Genomic DNA, 21,559 nt, shown 5'->3' on the forward strand with positions numbered 1-21,559 from the left:
TCAAACACTGTCTGCCTGGGATTATTGTCTTCTACTCCTTTACCTCATTTGAATTGACCTAAACTGTACCTTCTGCTTTCTTTTGACCATTCTTTTTGCCAAAATACCTCCCCCATCTTCCTCTCCTTTGATCATTACTCAATAGCTATTGTGTTCAATGTTTAGCCACATTTTTTTCTACTCTCCATTGTTTTTGTTAACTTCCGGTGGACAGACGCATAACATATAACTACTTTCCTTTTTCATCTACTCTCTTTGTCTTACATCTTTCATTTGTAAAGACACCTCTTCTACGAAATTTAGGTCACTTCCTCTTATTTTCCTTTTACCACGTCCTCCGCGGGTCCCCAACCTGGTTTCTTTCTGTACCATAACACCTGTTACTGCTCTCTTCCTCATCTCACGTGTTTGCTTTAGTGATTGTAATATTAACTGTGGGATAATCCTATAAAACCCTACCATGTACTCAACTTAAACTTGCTCTATTTTTCAATGAGCTATAAGCATTTATTTAGCTATGGTAAGATGCCCCCCCCAAAAAAAATAATAAATTCCCTACACACACAACACACAAAAAGCAACAAAACAAAAAACAAATACCTCAATTACTTACAAACATATACCATCATTTTCTCTTATATACATGTCTGAGTAAACATTCTTGAAGAACACAATGCGCATGCTTTACTTTCGCCAAACAAAATTCCAAGGCTAATCTGCACTGCTGGGCTCACGGCTCTTGTTCCTCTCAGCACTCTCGTAGACAATGATTTCTAAGTAGAGTGTGGACTGGCTTATTATTTAAGATTATCTGCTATTCTGGCCATAACCTTATACAGTCTTCTTTTTTCTAATTATAAAAAGAAAAAAAAAAGTGATGATTCTTCCCCTATTACAAAACAGGGATTTTAAGCAAAAGTCATTGTATATAATAAACTCTCTGGAACAAAGCTGTTCTATCAGAAATGTCAGACAGGTGTAAGCAGAAGTGCGTGTTAGTATTAGCATATCCTCCTCTCACATCTGGCCTATTAATAACTCTTAGTTTTCATTTATTCTAAATTTTGCAAGTATAGCTTTCATAATATTTATTGCATGACTCCTTTCTCCTGAACACTGGACTGCATAGCCAGGTGAAGGGGTCAAATTAATGGATCTCACACTCAAAAGATTCTTACCATATTTCAAGTTGATCCTAAACTGAGAATTTGCTTTCATTTTTCGTTTCTTTTGAATGTGGCTTATAATAAATTGAAAAGTATCAATGGAAACTAAATAATAAAATGGGGGAAATAAATGTTAATTACTTAAAAGAAAACAAGTGACTGAAATGTGTCAGCTCTGTCTAGCTATAAACTCTATGGCTTACTGAGAGGCAGGTAGTTTAGTGAAGAATACAGACTTTAGCCCGGGCCAGTTTTCTCAGTGGTTAGAGCGTCGGCCTGCAGATGGAAGGGTCTCGGGTTCAATTCCCCATCAAGTTGCAGGTCAATCCCCGGCCCTGGTCAGGGCTCAAATGAGAGGCAACCAATCCATGTGTCTCTCTCATGTAGATGTTTCTCTCTCTCTCTCTCTCTCTCTCTCTCTCTCTCTCTCTCTCTCTCTCTCTCTTCCTCCTCCTCCTCCTCCTCCTCCTCCTCCTCCTCCCTCTCCTCCCTCCCTTCTACTCTCTTTAAAAATCAATGGAAAACATATCCTTGGCTGAGGATTAAAAAATAAGAATACAGACTTTAGAGTTAGTTGGCCCGGCAATCTTGGCTATTTCATTAAAATGAAAACTAATATTACTCACAGGGCAGTAGAACATAGCGGTTGAAAGTGTAAAGTTGAAAATTTATAAGAAAATGCAATCAGTTAAGAAAAGTCAAGAAAATTCTGAAGAATCACAAAGCTCTAGGACTTGCTCTACTAGATATCAAGACTTATTATAAAATCATATAATTAAGAGGGGGTGGTATTGGCTCAAGGGTAGACAAGGAGACCAATGCAAAATAACACAGTCCAGGAAGAACTGATGTTGCAGTCTCTCAAGTTCAAAGGTGGTCTAGAGGCAAAATTTCTTCTTTCTCACGGGCCTCAGTCTTATGGCCTTTAACAGATTAGGTGAGGCCCACCCACATTATGGAAGTAAACTGATTTACTCAAAGTCTACTGATTTAAATGTGAGTCACATTTTAAAAATATCTCCACAGCAACATCTAGACTGGAGTTTGATAAAAAATCAGATACCACGGCCTAGCTAAGTTCACGTAGAAAATTCACCACCACACTGGCGTTAGGCAAAGATTTCTAAAATAAGATAAAAAGACATGAATCATTAAAAAAAAAAATAAGCTGAACTTCATCAAAATAAAAAACTTCTGTCTCTAAAAAAGAAAATGTTAAGGAAATAAAAACAAAGATTACAGACTGGACTGTACCTGGAATATATAAAACTCTTGCAATGCAGTAATTATATATACACATATATGGGCCAAAGATTTGAATATACATTTCATTACAAGAGATATGGATGGCAAACAAGGACAATAAATAACGATTTAAGTCAGTTATTAGGGCAACACCAATTATAAGCACAATGAGATACCAATACACACCTATGAGAAATGGCTAAAAACAAAAACAAAACAAAAATGTTCACAATGCCAAGTGTCAACAACAATGAACAGCAGTCTTCTATTTTGCGTATGAGAATGCAAAATGGTACAGCCACTTGAAAAAAAAAAGTTCACCGGTTTCCTATAAAATTAAAACATACACCTACCATGTGACCCAGAAATCGCACTTATTAACCCAAAAGAAATGAAGACAAATATCCAAATGAAAACCTGAACAAAGTGGGTGAGGGGAGAAGAGGGTCCCAATATATGGTGACAGGAGAAGCTTTGACTTTGGGTGGTGGGCACAGGGCGCAATATACAGATCTTCTGACAGAGAAACCACACCTGAAACCTATACATTCATGTTGACCAATGTCACACTAATAAATTTAATTAAAAAAAACATAAAAAATAAACAAAACAAACCTGAACACAAATGTTTATAGCAGCATTATTCATAATTGTCCCAAACTTGAAAAAAATCCGAATGTCCATCAAGTGGTGAATGGATAAACAAACTATAGTCCATCCATACAATGGAATACAACTCAGCAATTAAAAGGAACTAACCTTTTAATTGATACGTGCAACGACACAGATGAATTTCAAACATTATGTAAAGTGAACGAAACCAGATACTAAAGATTACAAACTGTGTGATTCCATTAACGTGACATTCTGGAAAAGGCAATAAGATAGGGGCAGAAATGAAATCCGTAGTGCCAGAGACTGGAGTAGAGAGAGGGAATCAAAAGGGATAGAAATATTTTATATGTTGATTGTGGTGCTGGTTTACACGATGTACACTTGTCAAACTCATATAGCTGTACACCTATCAATGGAGAATTCTACAATATGTAAATTATCCTATATAGTAAAAGACTAATATGCAAATCGACTGAACAGCGGAATTACTGGTCGCTATGATGCGCACTAACCACTAGGGGGCAGATGCTCAACACAGGAGCTGCTCCCTGGTGGTCAGTGTGCTTGCACAGGGGGCGCTCTGCTCAGCCCGAAGACGGGCTCACAGCTGGCAAGCACCTCTCGCGCTTCTGCGGCAAGCAGAAATCCCCGGAGGGGTCCTGGACTGCAAGAGGGTGCAGGCTTGGGCTGAGAACCCCCCCCCCCCCAGTGCACGAATGTCATGCACCGAGCCTCTAGTAATTTAATAAACCTAATTTTAAAATACCGCCAGTGAAAGCCAGAAAGATGAGAAAATACTACATTAGAATAAAATTTCAAATTGTTAAAGAAGATTGTGTTCACATCACTTTCAACGCTTGTTCACACATTTTTTGAAAGAAAAATGAAGAGTACCAAATCACTATGGTATTTAGATTCCACTGGATACATTTAAGAGTGGTATAACAGTTTTATTTTTAAATGCCAATATTTACAATACACTGGAAATGATATGCGAGGCAACCATCAGCTATCGAACTAAAAATGCACGAGGAAGTACATAGTTTCTAAGGATCTTTTTAGGGAAATACGAAGACCGCTGCCTGGAACACTTCCCAAAACTCGGCCACGGAGGGTTTACAGGTGTGGCAAGATGCTGAGCCCCAAAGTCTCTAGGGCAAGGCAGGCAATTTGCTTTCAGCCAACAGAAACTTGTCTGTTTACCTAATTGTGCTTTATAAATAACCTTGTTGTGCCTATATGGGGGCAAATAAGGCGAAAAAGACTGTAAAGCACTGCCCTGGAGGAATTCTTGCACATACGCACCAACAGAAAGGTATGGAAAACTTAAAACAACTTAAATATTTAAGCCCATCCACAGGCAACTGGATTAAAAAAAAAAAAAGTAGAATTATTTTTTCAATGAGATACCCCCTTGAAGAAACCCAAAGAAAATCTGATGTGTTTAAATCGGTAAAAATCAAATACCGTATCTAACCTAAATAACTTATTTTTCTGACAGTCTTTAATAAATTCATTCATTCATTCATTCAACCAGAACTAAATGGCCACGTGCTTTGTGCTGACCTGAACACCCAGAGGTAATCAAAACAGAACAGACAGCATTCCTGCTCTGGTGAGCTCTAGAGTCACGTGTGAGAAACAGACAATAAGCAAAGGAGATGAAAGACCATCTCTGAGACCGGTAAGTGCCACGAATGGCAGAGAGCAGGGCGGTAGAGATTTACTGCTGGGGGAGGGAGTTCAAGATGAAGTCACTTTGGATAGGAAAGGCCTCTCGGATGATGCAATGTTTAAACAGGGAACCACAAATGCAAAGACCCAGAATAGAAAGAAGCAAATGCCTCAAACAGCTAGAAGCTCGGGTCCTCATAATGAAAGAAAGAGACGTAAGCTTTCTAAGCCTATAGAAATGCAGGCACATTTGTCATCGGGCAGTAGTTTAAAAGTTTGACAATTCTTTCTAAAAAGTTAAAAATAACTTCTTTCCTATCCATGAACATCTAAATAAGCATCATACCTCAGTCGTACAGCGGGACTTCTCATACGGTATTTAAGTAAAAACAGCGTGACGGTATTATACTGAACTAAAATAACACTGAAAACAAAATAGCAAGGACTCCTTGAGGTATTCGTTGAATGACACTGGCGAAAATCAACCTTTTTCTAACGGATGTACCATCCATTGAAAAAAGACAACAGACTGTAAATGTATTCTTGAGAACAGGTGTTACGGAATAAAGCGAGCAAGTTCAGGCAGGGATCAAAACAGGTGACTATGAACAGTAAAAGAATATCAGAGTAAGGCATTTCAACATCTGTGTCATATCTGAGCACATGTGTAAACGTTCAAACTTTTCTTGAAGTTATAATGTATTTTCTTGGGAATGGATAGAATAAACAGTTGATCTCTTCATTTCAGAAAAAAAGAATCTGGAGTACACTAATAGAGAGGCAAGCTCTTCCAACTCTGTGAGTTCCCATCTCTATCCCAGACCCAAGTCATTGTCCAAGATACTAAATAAGGCTAACACTGATGAGAATTATAAGAAAGGAAATAAAACAGAAAGAAAATGCTGCCGTGTCTTCGTTTATAAACCACTAGAGGCCTGATGCACGAAATTCGTGCAAAGGGCTCGATCCTTGCAGCCCCGGCTCATCCAGAAGGGCATCTGGTCTAATTAGCATATTACACTTTTATTATTATAGCAATTCTAAGAGACTAGAAGGAGGCACAGCAGGAACAGGGGGACTACATTGTAGTCAAAGACCAGAGGACCCTCTTGTAGAAAAACGGAAACGAACAATTCAGATCCTCAGATTCAGGAACAGCTGAGAAAAGCATATGCGACCAGGAAAGGTTTGTATACAATAATGAGCATGAGTTTCCAAACTTGAAAATTAAGAGCCACGAAATATTAAAGATTAGACAAGGCTGTATAAAGACAATTTATTTTCATCACAGTTTTATGGAAATGTATGGATAAAATGAAACAAGTAACACACACACACACACACACACACACACACACACACACACACACCCCAATACAGCATTTGATAAATCACAGATTCTGCAACCTGAGTTTGAATGCTGATTTACTATTTATTAGCTGTGCTGCCTTGGACAAGTTTCTTAACCTTTCTGTGTCTCAGGTCTTCACCTATGAAATGGTTGCTGTGAGGATGAGATAAATGAAGAACAGTGCCTGACAAATAGCAAGTGGTTTAAACATTTCAGCCGTAACTCCACGTGCAGAAGAGAGCTCACACACCAGCCCTGACTGTCCTGCTTACGAGGATGGCCCTTGGCCGGCATCTGAGAACCTGGATTTCCGGAAGTTTAACTCGTAAGAATGGGTCACTGGGCCTGAGACTGTGCAGCAATAGGGTTTATGTGGCACACCTGCTCTCCTTCTGGGAGTCTGGAATTTTGGCTCATGCCAGACAGAGAAACTGCCTTCATGATCGTCCCACAATAAAAACCCTGGGTGCTGGGTCTCTGATGAGCTCCCCTGGCAACATTTCACACGTGTTGACACACTTGTTGGGGGAATTCAGCATGTCCTGTGACTTCACCGAGAGAGGCCCCCTGGGAGCTTGCACCTGGGTTCCCGGGGACTGCGCCCCATTGCCTTTCCCTTTGCTGATATGGCTCCACACCCTCCCGCGGTAACAAACTGCCGTCGCGAGTACAATTACATGCCGAGTCCTGCCAGTGAATCGTCAGACTGGTGGTGGTCTTGGCAACCCATCCACACACTCAGACACAGCTAATTGTCTTATCCCAGGTGTAAATATAGTAAAAATGCACTTTAATAAATCTCGAAGACAAATTCAAGAAGTGATTTTTAGACTTAATTCCGTGATGAAAAGAGAAAACATTGATTGCATTGCTTCTTCTTACGGATAATGTATGGAATTAAAAGGTTGAGATTTAGTGGCATGTTCATTATATTATATCACTATTTCCCGGTAAAGTGCTTTATGACACAACAAACTAGCTTACACCTTCTAACTGATATTCAGGAGAACAGTGAATGGTCGAATAGTTGGGCATAGCCTTCCAACAGCAATCAGAGAAAACAGCACAACTAAAACGCCGGAGCCCCTGAGCTTTAGAAACGCATCGCTAATTTTAAGAATTCTCTACATCTCTTACAAATGAGTGGTTAGTCTTTTCCAGCGCTTAACAAAGCCGGTGTTCCGCTCAATAAATCAATATCTGGAAAAGAGAGTTTAGAAAGAAAAGTTTGAGAAAAACGTATTTAATAACTTAGGTTGAGTTTCTGTTTTGGGATTGTCAGATCAATTCCCCCACTGAAACACACACACAAGAATGCTGGATAAGACACTAAAACAGCGGGGCCAGGCGATACTGTTGGCGTAGCTCAAGCCCAAAGCGGCTGGTGAAAAGCTGGCATCCCAAAGCCACTTTTGCCCGAGGTTGGGGGTCCATAGCTGCACTGGAACTTGGGTTTGGTGGCTTCTTGGGAGAAGAGGCCAGGCGTCGAGATTCCGGGCTTGCCCAATTTGTTGTTTGTGTAAATTAATACTAACGATCTGGAAACATCATTTGGCATTATACTATTTTGGCACCAAGTAAACACACGCATACATTATAACGCAGGAATTCTACTCCTACGTACGTATCTGAGAGAAACACTTGCACACGGGCACCGGGAGCGAGGATACAAGACCATTCAGACACTATTACTGGCAACAGCAAAAACAACCAGAATTGGGGAGAGAAAAACTAAAAGCTCGTCAACAGGAGAATAGATAAACTATGGTAAATGTTGTACAGTGGAATGCTATACACATTTAAAATGAGTGAATTATAATCTATAATAATAAAAGCATAATATGCTAATTAGACCGGATGTCCTTCCGGACGAAGCCGGGGCTGCAAGGGAAGCCTGGGTCCCCGGTGCCTGCCGGCAGCCGGAGGGAAGCCCGGGTCCCAGGTGCCAAAGGGAAGCTGGTGCCAGCAGCCAGGGGAAGGAAGGTCTACTTTTGCATGAATTTCGTGCATCGGGACTCTAGTTATATACAAAACAAGGATAAATATTAGAAACATATTGAGTGAAAAATATAAGTCACAAAAGACAACTATACATTTGACACTCATTTATATAGTTTTAAAATAAGCAAGTTTTAAAATTAGGGAAATACACAGGCATGTATGTATGTGTGTCTGTATGTTTGTATGTATGTATGTATTTTTAAAGCAGGAAAATAATAATCACTTAATTCCGGATAGTGGTTCCTAGGGTAGGAAAGCAGGAAGATAAGATGGAGGAGCAAGTGGGTGTACGTGAGTTAATGGTAATATTTTAATTCTTGGATTAAATGCACTCATCGTAATGTTAAACACATTGACTTAAATAAACAAATGATAGCCAAGCATGAAAAAAAAAATTCTGTTAAAAGAAATTAACTGCACACATTTACAAATTTACATGTTGTTCCAATCTGATTCAAACTATTACAGCCTCGTTTTAATTTATGCAAACTGTTAATATGCCATTTTGGAATAATTTACCATAACATTTAACTTATTTATACCACCTATTGGAAAGACTAGCATGTAAACACCAGTCGAAAATAAGTTAGGAAAACAGTGAACGTTACTCCCATGGAGCTAACTTAAGGAAGTATGATACGTAGTTCCTTCAGCGCTAAGAAACAAAAAAGCTGCCAGCAACAAAAAGCCAAGTGCAATGAAACCTCTCAAAGATATCTAGCTGTAAAAATCTACACGGTTATAAAGACAGAGAACAAAGCTATGGTTCTATCTACAACCCATCTGCCATAGACTGAATGTGAGTGTCCCTCCCACCCCCAATTCATACATTGAAACCTAGCATGTGACAGCATCTGGAGGTGGAGCCTTTGGGGGTTGCTTAGTGCCCTTATGAAAGGGACCCCGAGGTGAGGACACACCAAGTCGACGGCGGTCTGTGAGCCCGGAACCAGGTCCGCACCAGACACTGACTCTGCCAGCACCCTGACCTGGGACTGCAGCCTCTAGAACGTCTCTTGCTTAAGCCCCAGCCTAGGGTCTTCTGTCACAGCGTCCCCAAGGGTCCCTTGCAATGGAGAGTACACGGTGGCAAGGTGAGACCCGGATCATAAATTAATCTGTGCCCGCCTCGGTGTGTGACCTTGCGTGGGTCATTTACTCTCACATGTGTAAAATAAGAGATGGCATGGATTGCTCCTTAAGGATTTTTTTTTTAGTGGTGAAAGTCTAGAACCCTGGAAGAAGCCATTCTTATCAATAATTGGCAAAGTCAAGACGCAATTTCCTGCCTAGCCGCTGTGGCTCAGTGGTTGAGCGTCAACCTATGGAGGTGGCGGTTCGATTCCCCTTTCAGGGCACATGCCCGGATAGCAGGCTCGATTCTCAGTGTGGGGCATGCAGGAGGTAGCCGATCAATCATTCACTCATCGTTGATGTTCCTCTCTCTCCCTCTCCCTTCCTCTCTGAAATCAATAAAAACATATATTTTTAAAAATATGCAATAGGACCGTGGTCGGCAAACTGCGGCTCTTCCACAAAATACCACAGCCTGGGCGAGTCTATTTTGAAGAAGTGGTGTTAGAAGAAGTTGAAGTTTAAAAAATTTGGCTCTCAAAAGAAATTTCAGTCGTTGTACTGTTGATATTTGGCTCTGTTGACTAATGAGTTTGCCGACCACTGCAATAGGAGCATATATGTGACTTAGTACTTGAGTGCCTTTCGATGCTAACAACGTCCACAAGCTCTAAGGAGAGAATGGAGCATCAGCTCAGCTCTACCAGGGGACTAGTCAAAGTGGGAACGTTTTATTACACAGAAGAGTTTGCAAGTGGTAGATAAATTTGATTTTTGGTAGAGCAGAGGTATTTTGTGGTACAGCCTTTTCATGTGACTACGCTGAGGCAAAAATTCATAATTTAAGCATTAGGGTTCAAACATTAAGCATTCAGTTCTAGGATGTCAAAGAATTTGAAAAGTAAGGTAAATCTTGCAGAAATATTGCTCAAACTGCCTAATATGAGAAAGAAAGACGAGCAATTGTTCAAAGAGAATATGAACATTCCAACAGGCAGAAAATCCCAAGAGAGACCCTATTCGTATGCTCAGGTGATACTTCACACATTCTCCACATAATTTTAGATTCTGGACAAGCAGAGTCATATATTTTCTCTCTTTATTTAAAAAATATATTTTTATTGATTTCAGAAAGGAAGAGAGAGGGAGAGAGATAGAAACATCAATGGTGAGAGAGAATTATTGATCATCTGCCTCCTGCATGCCTCACACTGGGGTTCTAGCCTGCAACCCAGGCATGTGCCCTGACCGGGAATCAAACCTTTGACTTCCTGGTTCATAGGTCGATGCTCAATCACTGAGCCACGCCGGCTGGGCTATATACTTTCTCTTTTTTAAAGTTCCCTCTAAGCCCTCTGGGGGGAAATATATATAATGCCAAATGAAATTTCCAAATCATTGTGTGTGTGTGTGTGTGTGTGTGTGTGTGTGTGTGTGTGTATCAGTTATGTATCAAAGGTATCCTATTTTTGAAAAGGAAAAGACAAGCCACAAACAGGTAAAACTTTTTGTGACTCAAAAATGAGAAAGGCTTAGTATCCAGAACATATAAAGAATCCCTTTAAACTGATATAAAAAAATAACTCAACCTTTTTATGTGGTCCAATAATATGAATAACCAACCGGCTAGCAGGATGATGTTGACTTTGACGAGTAATCAGAGAAACTGACATTACAATAAGATGCCATTTCCCACCCAGCGGACTGGCACACACTCAAGAGCTGAATAACACGTGTTGATGAGAACAGGGTGGGAAGGGATTCTAACACACTGGTAAGTGAGAAGGTGAAGGGCCACCGAGGAAGGGAGCCAGGTGCAGACACGCACAGCGATGACCTTGCCATCACCCTCCACGTAGGTGCCCTGCAGACGCTCTCCCATCGTGGTCCAGAATACGCACTGCAGCCCCATTCGCAACAACAACAGAGGAGTCCACCAGTAGGAGGATGAACATACAAATACGATGGAGAAGAATGTCTGGGGGAGACGCCCTTTTCCCCGTCCTCGTATTTCCACGCGGAGGAACCGCTTCAGGAGTAACGTTCCCAACCTCTCTCCACCTCCTCACGCATCATTCCTAGAGAAGTGACACCCCTCCTCCTGCTCTCTATATGCTCTGCTCCCCCATGTCACAGGGGCGCCCTCCTGGGGGGAGTCCCCGGCTAACTGCACACCCTGTGCCAGGAAGGGTAAAACCTATTTAATTTTCTGGCTGCGTTCTAGCAAGCCCATCCCTCCAAGAGGTTATCTCACAAACAAAGCTCACACTTTTACCCACTACTCTCTAACACTTGCATCTATTTCTCAGCTTGGTCTAGAGGGGAAGAGAGGGGGCTAGCTAGTATGCCCCTTTGGCAGGGAAAATAAAGGAGAGACATATGTGTTAACATGGATAAGTCGTAAAACTATCAGACGAGAAAAAGCAACTTGCATTTATGTAAGGTTTAAAAATATACAGAACAATACTACGTATTATTTAAAATGCATCAATCTGTGTCATAAGATATAAAAGCACACATGAGTGGTTTTTAAAATTGAGCTAGGGGCCCTAACCGGTTTGGCTCGGTGGGTAGAGCGTCGGCCTGCGGACTGAAGGGTCCCAGGTTCGATTCCGGTCAAGGGCATGTACCTTGGTTGCGGGCACATCCCCAGCAGGAAGTGTGCAGGAGGCAGCTGATCGATGTTTCTCTCTCATCGATGTTTCTAACTCTCTCCCTCTCCCTTCCTCTCTGTAAAAAATCAATATAATATATATTTTTAAAAAAATCAAACTAGGGGAAGAGGGAGGGAAAGGCAACCGGCCGGGCTGCCCAAGGGGCCTCAGCCCTGTTGGGAATGGAACGTTTTGCTTCTGACCCTGGGAGGAACACACATAGTTTTTTTTTCCTGCCTCAAATATTTCGCGTATGTACGCGTACACAGACTTACATACCACACGCCCATCTACCAGGAAAACACAGCAGAGCTGAAGTTGCTACCAGAGCTGTGTGCCCTGCCACCGCCAGGCGTCAGCTCCTTCCCAGGGCCCCGAGAGCAAGGACAGGGGAAGAGGCGCTGGCCGTGCCTGGAGATAGATGCTAAAGGTAGCGCCGGCGGGGTGTGCTCCCGGACAGGAGGAAAACCTGGTAAACCACAGGACTGGGGGAGTCCGGACGAACGAAGCCAAGCAGGCACCCGAGCAGTGGAGTTTCCAGCAGCAATCCGGGGACGGGCTTCTAGATCTTGCCCAAACGGCTGCCTTTTTAAAAATAACAAAATATTTTTATTAATGATACCTGAAGGAAGAGCCGGTAAGTGCTCTTCGTAATGCATCTCAGTGTCTTTGAAATCACTGGAAAGTTTAATTCAGTGGAAATTTTAAGTCCACATATTATGACCACCTATGCTCTGAGGGACACAGAAAGAAGACAGTCTATATTATTTCCCAATTCCCTTGTCTCAATCAGACACCCTGAATCTTAACCGTAATAACAGAACAGAGTCTACAGATCTGCATCGCTTCATTTAAAAAGATGTGTATTTTTAACGCTTGCCGGTTTGGCTCAGTTGGAGACTGAAGGGTCCCGGGTTCAATTCCGGTCAAGGGCATGTACCTGGGTTGCAGGCTTGATCCCCGGCCCTCGCTGTGTGCGGGAGGCAGCTAATGGATGTCTCTCTCACATTGATGTCTCTCTCTCTCCCCCCCCTCCCTTACACTCTCTCTAAAAAAATCAATGGAGCCGAAACCAGTTTGGCTCAGTGGATAGAGCGTCGGCCTGCGGACTGAAGGGTCCCAGGTTCGATTCCGGTCAAGGGCATGTACCTTGGTTGTGGGCACATCCCCAGTGGGGGTTGTGCAAGAGGCAGCTGATCGATGTTTCTAGCTCTCTATCCCTCTCTCTTCCTCTCTGTGAAGAATCAATAAAATATATTTTAAAAAAAAAGCTTCAATTAAAAAAATAAATAAATAAAAAAAATAAAAAAATCAATGGAAAAATATCCTCGGGTGAGGATTAACCAAAAAATAAAAAATAAAATGGATATTTTTAGCCTTTCATGTATTTTATTTATTTGCTAATTTTTAACAACTTCCTTCCTCCAGAAGAGAGGCATTCAAATGATAAACCCTTTTGGACGGACGCGTGCACGGGCCTCGAACCCAGTTTTTCACGTCTGTGTCTCGGAGGACGGGGAACAACGGAAGACTACACTAACGTCACAGATCACCGACATCCACACTGGATGCGTGGTCCTTGATATCATTTTACAATATGTAACTAAGGACCAATGAGATGCTAGAAAAGGCAGCTGACCACTGATGGGAGTAACAGATACAACCCAGGAGGGCCGCTGTCCCGTGAAGGCCTTCCACATCTCCTGCGCACTCGTCTGCAACAGCCCTGTGGATGCAGCGGTGTCTCAGGCCCAGTACGGACTGAATTGAGCTGACAATTAGAAACAAACACGGGAAGAAGGCGGGGATCTAAGAAAGGAGAAGACTGGCCACTGGCATGCCTTTGTATACTAGGGATGCGCAGAAATCCAAAACATCTTCAGGACCATAACGTCTTTCTTTAACCTTCATCTCCCTTTTTACAAGGTTCGAAACCTAAACAATGTTAATACAATATACACTGAGTGGCCAGATTATTATGATCTCGGAACGCATAATAATCTGGCCACTCAGTGTATATCCTATATAATAAAAGGCTAATTTGCAAATTGTCCCCTCAACCAGGGTTCGACCAGCAGGCAGGCCGGCCAACTGCCCATGTCCCCTCCCCCTGGCCAGGCTGGCTGGGCCCCACCCATGCATGAATTCATGCACCAGGCCTCTAATCTACACTAATAAAAGAGAAACATGCAAATTAACCATCACTCCGCTACTCCCACCAGCCAATCAGGAGGAAATATGCAAATTAGAAGGAGAAAGATGGTGGCTGTCCAGCTGCTCCAGGCCCGGAGTGGCTGGGCTGGGCAGGCCGCCTGCTATGAGAGGGAGGGCGAGGGGCAAAGGGATCTACAGGAGCAGCACTCTGGCCACAGCGAAGACGAAGATGGCAGACTCTGAGTGGCCAGGTTATTATGTGTTAAGAGATCGTAATAATCTGGCCACTCAGTGTAAATGTAATGTACAAACTACATGAAATATACAATATACTAAAATACAGAATCTATAATAATAAAAGCATAATATGCTAATTAGACCAGACAGCCGAACAACCTTCTGGACGTCATTCCAGACGAAGCCCCGGCAGCGGGGGCTGAGGCAGAGGCAGTTAGGGGTGATCAGGCAGGCAGGCAGAGTGGTTAGAGGCGATCAGGCAGGCAGGCGAGCAGTTAGGGGCACCAGCAGGGAGGCAGAGTGGTTAGGAGCAATCAGGCAGGCAGGCGAGTGGTTAGGGGCGATCAGGCAGGCAGGCAGGTGAGAGGTTAGGAGCCAGCAGTCCCAGTTTGCAAGAGGGTGCAGGCCAGGCTGAGGGGACCCCCCATGCAGAATTTCATGCACCGGGCCTTTAGTATAATATATAACATGACATGCTATCCTATATAATAAAGTGGTACTATGCAAATTGACCACTATTCCAACACACAAGATGGCCGCCCACATGTAGTCAAAGATGGCCGCCCCATGTGGACACAAGATGGCCACCACAAAATGGCCAGCAGGGGAGGGCAGTTGTGGGCGATTGGGCCAGCAGGGGAGGGCAGTTGAGAGGAACCAGGCCTGCAAGGGAGGGCAGTTGGGAGCAATCAGGCCTGCAGGGGAGGGCAGTTAGGGGTGACCAGGCCTGCAGGGGAGGGCAGCTGGGGGGGACCAGGCCTGCAGGGGAGGGCAGTTGGAGGGGACCAGGCCTGCAGGGGAGGGCAGTTGGGGGCGACCAGGCCGGCAGAGGAGGGCAGTTAGGGGTGACCAGGCTGTCAGGGGAGGACAGTTAGGGGCAATCGGGCCAGCAGGGGAGCAGTTAGGCATCAATCAGGCTGGCAGGGGAGTGGTTAGGAGGTGATCAGGTTGGCAGGCTGGCAGGCAGGCGAGCGGTTGGGAGCCAGCAGTCCTGGATTGTGAGAGGGATGTCCCAGATTGGAGAGGGTGCAGGCTGGGCTGAGGGACACACACGCCCCCTCACTCCCCACCCCCTACCCCCCGCATGAATTTTGTGCACCGGGCCTCTAGTAATATATAATAGAACATAATATAACAATATGAGCTGACATCCATGAATGATGCATCAGCATGCCCAGTCTACCTTTCAAATCCCACCTCAGATCTTCCTCTTGCTCATTACAGTCCAGCTTCCTTTTTGTTCCTCAGTCCCAAGGTTAGACCCACTTCAGAACCTTTTCAACTGCTTTTCCTCTTTCTGGGTGGCTCTTCTCCCCATGGCAGTCAGTTTTTCATCATTTAGGTCCTATTCAAATGTCCCTCAAAAATGCCTTCCCTGCCCTGCCTGGCATTGCTCAGTGGTTAGAGCACTGGCCCGCACACTGAAGAGTCTCGGGTTTGATTCCCGGTCAGGGGCACATACCTGGGTTGCAAGTTCAATCCCTGGCCCCTGTCGGGGCGCCTGAGGGAGGCAACCAATCGATATGTCTATCACATGGATGTTTCTCTCCTCCCTTCCCTCCACACTCGCTAAAAATCAATAGAAAAAATATCCTCGGGTGAGGATTAACAACAACAACAAAAAATGCTTTCCCTAACCTCCCACCTAAAACTACCCCCCCCCTCTCAACTCAGTCATTCTGTCATTTATTCCGGTTTACTCCCTTACAGCCTATCTCTGTCTGAAGTCACCTGCTTACTCAGTCATCGTCTGCCTTCTTACTGTGACTTCTGTGAACTGTGAACTCCCGGGCAGCAGGGACCTACTTTGCTTTGATCAGGGCTCTAACCCCAGCATCCAGAAAGATATGAGGCACACAGTAGGTGCTCAATAACCACTGACTGAATGGATTAGTGAATATATGCCTGCCCAATTTAAAAGTCCTCATTGCAAGGCTTCTAAGACTAGAGCAGATGCATTCCCTATTTTATCAAATTCAAAACCGTTAATATTGGGTTCACTTAAAAATGGGGGAGAGTAGAAGAAAATGGAATTCTTAGAAGGAGTATCGGAGAGAGCAGACATCACCCAGATCACCGAAGTGGATATTATTTCATTTACATATTTTAATCACACGGATCTGATCCATTAAAAACAAAACAAACAAAAGAATCCTTTCACTATTTTTACACGAGGCACTAATTTAATTATATTTTGTTACCAAAGCTCTTACATTATTTTCTATCCAAATTACCATGTACTTTTCTAGCAATGATACAAGCTATCTCAATGCTGCAGGTATTCTTGTCGTCTGGGAAACAGTAAGAGGTGAAATGCAATATGAACATATTACTGAGTAAAATGCCTATGAGATGGGATGCCTTCTCTCAGCCAGAAAAAGGAGACACAACACATTAGGTCAGTCGTTAGGAGTAAATGCCCACGAAGAGCCCTGCCTGTGTGAGGCATGAATCTGATGCTCCTACACGTCTACCAGGATTTGAATAACGGTTTTACTGGGTACACATTTAAAGGGGAACGCTATCCCTTAAAAAAGCAAATTCAAGAATCATTCAAACACAATTTTACTGGCACAGTTTCTGAGTCTAACTATTGTGAGCTACTCTGTCTATGTTAAATGTAAACTCCTCATTTTTCAAGCTGACCTGCTAAAACTAATAGGTTTTATTTTATTTTTTTAAAATGTTATTGAACTTACTGGGGTGACATTAATATAATCATATAGGTTTCAGGTGTACAATTCTGTACTACATCATCCATATATTGTATTGTGTTCACCACCCCAAGTCAAGTCTGTTAACCGCCCCCTCCCCCATTTACCCTCTTCTACCTCTGCCACCCCCCTTTCCCTCTGGTAGTCACCATACTGTTATCTGTGTCTATGAGGATTTTTTGTTTTGTTTTGCTCTGCTTAAGCCTTTCACCTTTTTTACCCTGACTCCCCTGCCCCCTCCCCTCTGACAGCTGTCAGTCTGTTCTCTGTATCCATGAGTCTGTTTCTATTTTGTTAGTTTATTTTGTATAGCCCCAGAACCATTAAAAAAAAAAATTCCACTTTTATAAAAGCAAAGATCATTCTGTCTGAAATGAAGTTTCATTTTTTAAATTTCATGATTTTGAAAAAACACATATACTCCTGGAAGCCATCGTCATTTCCCGTGAGAGAAAATGTTACTGGGACACAGCAGTATCACAAAAGTGAAATATACACTGTCAAATCAAGGCTGCTTTGCTATGTGGCAGATACAGAGCTTGTTTCCATATAATGGGTAGGAGAGAGGGGAAGAGGCAACTCCAGCTGTTTGCAAACCTAGAACACAAGGTTTTTTAAACTTAGACTTGTGAAAATATTAGCATTTTAAACATCGATATTAGCTTCGGATTATACACTGAGTGGCCAGATTATTATGATCTCTGAACGCACAATCTGGCCACTCAGTATATATATATATATATATATTAGAGGCCCGGTGCATGAATTCATGCATGGGTGGGGTCCAGCCAGCCTGGCCAGGGGGAGGGGACATGGGCGGTTGGCCGGCCGGCCTGCCTGCTGGTCGAACTCCTGGTTGAGGGGACAATTTGCATATTAACCTTTTATTAAACAGGATATACACTGAGTGGCCAGATTATTATGCATTCAGAGATCATAATAATCTGGCCACTCAGTGTATTCAGGAAAGTATAAGAGACAAAACAGAATTATTGTTTTGGGGTATGTAAATAATCACAATTTATTATCTACTTTTAAGACCCTTTCTATAGAAATGTAAATTTTAAAATTCATTGACTGCAATTAAAGAAGTATCACAAACAAACCTCATCCTCTGTGTGCACACAGTGGGAACTCAGCAGCAGATGAGAGCCTTTGAGAGGGGAGCTGTATTCCCAAGATCACCTTCAGGTATAGTGATTTGGTATTTTTTGCTACAGTCTTTGATCAAAGTCAGTCACAGGTCAGTTCAAATTCAGAGAGCAGAGAAATCAACTCTACATCTTATTTTTTTGGTTAATCCTCACTGAAGGACATTCTTTCCATTGATTTTTTTTTTTTTAAAGAGAGAGTGGAAGGGAGGGGGAAAGGAAGAAAGGAGAGAGAGAAAGAGAGAAAGATCGATGTGAGAAGCCACATCTATTGGTTGCCTCCCAACCAGAGCAGGGAACCTGCAACCCAGATACGTGCCCTTCATAGGAATCGAACCTGCGACCCTTTGGTTCGCAGGCCTATGCTCTCACCACTGATCCATGCTGGCCAGGGCTCAACTCTACCTCTTGATGGGAAGAAGGCCAAGCCACTTTGCACAGGGCTTACTGACAGGGGTAGGGCGTTGTGACCATCCTTACAAACAACCAATCCCCACAACCTGTGAATGCGTGTGGTCCTTTTCCAGTGTAGTGGGTCTCTGAATAAGGCTTGGGGGATTCATGGGAGATCTTCACTCAGTGAGTTCAACGTGAGAGATTTACTGCAGTTACCATAAAACCTTCTATCCTCACACGTGCACATGGGCATGGACCTTGCACTTTGGCATGCACAACAATGTTCCAGGTGTGTGAGGGGCTGCGTCCCCACCCCTGGGCACCACTGAGCGGCAGATCACAGACGGGAAGAGCTGTGCCGCAATGCAGGCAGGCAGCACACGCTTAGCGCAAACTGAGAGGTCCCGACATCACAGAGGATGATCAGGACGCCTATCGGGGAGGGGACCCGAGGAGGGGGCAGGGCTCAGACAGCAGGTACAGTGGAAGGCACATTCCAGAAAGGAGTCACCATGCCCGAAGGGGCCACGTGGGAAAAAGGCAGGATGTGTTGAGGTTACTGGTTCCTCGGTTAGGGGAGAAGTTAGCAGAAGAACCTAAGAGGAGGGTAGGAGCCAGAGGGTAGCCAACCTTGAATTCTGAGTTCAGGACTTCGGCCTTTACCCTGTACACCTAGGTGGAGGCCGAGACCCCTGGACTAAGGAGATGGGAAGAGGGTTGACAATAGAAAGACACAGAACACGCAGAGGGAGTGGGTGATCGAATGGATCCGAGCAAAGACAGAAGGAAAAATCAATGATGACTGCAAGAATGAATCTGAGAAAATCGCGGTATCACTGACAGAAATCGAAAGAGCTGACTCGAGGACAAGGATAATGACTTCCACCTCAAAGATGACGAACTGAAGGGGACAACAAGCACCTGGAAACGTTATCGGCCATTTATTAACTGTGTGGCCTTGGGAACATTATTTACCTCTCTAAGCTCAGTTTTCATATCTGTAAAATAGGAATAATAAGAGTGTACACCTCATTCGGTTATTGTGAGGATTGGATAAAATAATGGATACCTGGCACCCATTAAAGCACTAAAAAAAAAAATGACATACTTTTGTCATCATTATCCAATTTATCACTTGACGAATAGCCCAATGACTCTTTTGTGTCACATGAACTCATGACTATCTGATAAACCTCTTATTGGGTCCTTTTTTTCTCTCTCTCTCAATACAACAGATAATTTAAAACATTCTATGCTAATGGCAGTCCTTATAAATTTTCCACAGCGTTTGGGTCTGAGCAATTTATAACCTGGAGAAAGCTCCAATTCTACGACAAATTTATCACTGCAAACCATTAAAACCGGTATGTCAGCTGGCCCATCAGGATTAAATGTGAACATTGGATGGCTGTGGTCTTTCCTGGAATCTTCTAACCCGAAGTCAGACATGCTATCCATCGCGTCACTGGTCCAGGCTGCGACTGTGGTTTTTCCTAAAAAGCATTACCCAGTAGTTTAAATGGGGCTTCTGTACATTGAAAAGCTTGAAATATATATATATATATGTATGTCATGTATGATATATATATGTATATATGTACATATATATATCATACATGACTTAATAATAATTTGCAACATTCTAAGGGATCACTTTGAGATGAAAGTTTTCTCTTTTGCTTTCTTTGTTTGGGATTTTAAAAAATAAGATTAAATAGCATACGCTTCTATAGTAATAATGTAGCCACAAAGGGGACATTAGAAATGGGGAACCCCAGGGAAGTCTGAGAATTTAACACTGCAATTCTTAGCAAGCCTGGGAAGAGATGAGCACAAATATTTATCATGTACACAGTAGGTGCTTAATAAACATCTTACATAATAAAAAGGTAATATTTAAATTACCATCACTCCGCTACGCCCATGATTGGGCCAGCGGGTGACACGGGGCGGGACTCGGGGTGGCTGGGGTGGTGATTGGGCCGGCAGGACGCTGAGCTCGCGTTGCCAGCGGCGATGCGAGCTCAGCATCTGCGCCATGGCTGTGCTGCGGCACAGACAGGCCTCTGGGGCAGCGAGCCGAGCCGGCGTTTTGGAGGTTTGGAGGCGGCGGGCAGTGGGTGGGCGGGCGGCGCGGCTCCCCGGGGAGGAGTCTGGCCGTAGGAGCACGTGGCGGCCCCAGCCTTCCGGGGCGGGAGGCAAAGGCAAGACCCCGGCCTGGGCTCTGGCTGCAGGAGGACCACGCCCCCGCCCCGCCTCGCCCTAGGGGCCCAGGGACTTTGGAGCTGCCGACCAACGGATAGACAGCTTACACGTGCATGATTAAATCATGCACTGGGCTTCTAGTCTGTTAAATAATGCTGAATGAAATGGAAGAAACGAAATTATTTGCTTTTTCTTTTGTTCTTCATTTCTTGCCATTAGATCATGCGCACTATTAATGATCACTTTCTTTAGAGTCGGTAGACAAAAGGCATGGAAACAGAGACTCGAAGTCCTTCAGAAGAGGAGGCAGAAATCCAGAGAGGCTAACAGGCTTGCCCAAGTCGGTTCCCCCTAATATGGGATCCGAGCCTGAAGAACGGACCCACGGCCCTGGGCACATCCCGCCACCCCACAGTGGCGAAGAAAGAGCTATGGAGAAACTCAAGCCAGTCAATTTTGTGATTTGTTTCAAGGTCTAACAAAAGGCTGAGATAGATTCCGAGAAACGTGGACTTCAATTATTTGAGCCATAAATGTTTCCCATTATGATGTTTAAACAGTTCATGACAGTCTAAAATACGGACTTTTTTGCCATTAGCGCAGTCACATCTTACAGCATTACAGTATGAGGGTTTTTTGATATTTTTATCAAAAGATTTTATGGCCAAATTGTCAGAAATCAAGGGGGGTAAAATGTACAATTCAGCTAGTGTTTTCCTATATCCACAGCCGTAGGTCTATGAAAAGGGTTATAGCCATAGATTATATAGCTCTATTTTTGACTGTGAAAATTTATATGCTGTCTAGATCTTTATTCTATTGAAATTGAACTGGAAAAGGGCCCTTCAATAAAATGATTCTTTCGAAATCTGTAAACTGTAGTAGATCTGACTGATAAAAAAGACTCAAAATCCCTTTAAAG

General features: G+C 43.4%; 1 protein-coding gene across 7 annotated transcripts in view; it reads right to left on the reverse strand.

Moving 5' to 3' along the window:
* The window catches only part of EFCAB11 (EF-hand calcium binding domain 11), a 138,729-nt gene that overhangs the window by 70,444 nt on the left and 46,726 nt on the right, over positions 1-21,559 (reverse strand). The window contains exon 6 of one of the 7 annotated variants that reach the window (XM_079767928.1): positions 9,153-9,515. The exons of the other annotated variants lie outside the window; for them this stretch is intronic. Within the exon in view, the coding sequence (XP_079624054.1) occupies positions 9,473-9,515 (43 nt within the window). The 3' untranslated portion in view covers positions 9,153-9,472. Of the gene's footprint in view, positions 1-9,152; positions 9,516-21,559 lie in introns of those variants that run through there. 7 annotated transcript variants of the gene reach the window in all.

This window comes from Cnephaeus nilssonii, assembly GCF_951640355.1.
Source record: "Cnephaeus nilssonii genome assembly, chromosome: 4".
In the NCBI taxonomy this organism is placed as follows: domain Eukaryota; kingdom Metazoa; phylum Chordata; class Mammalia; order Chiroptera; family Vespertilionidae; genus Cnephaeus; species Cnephaeus nilssonii.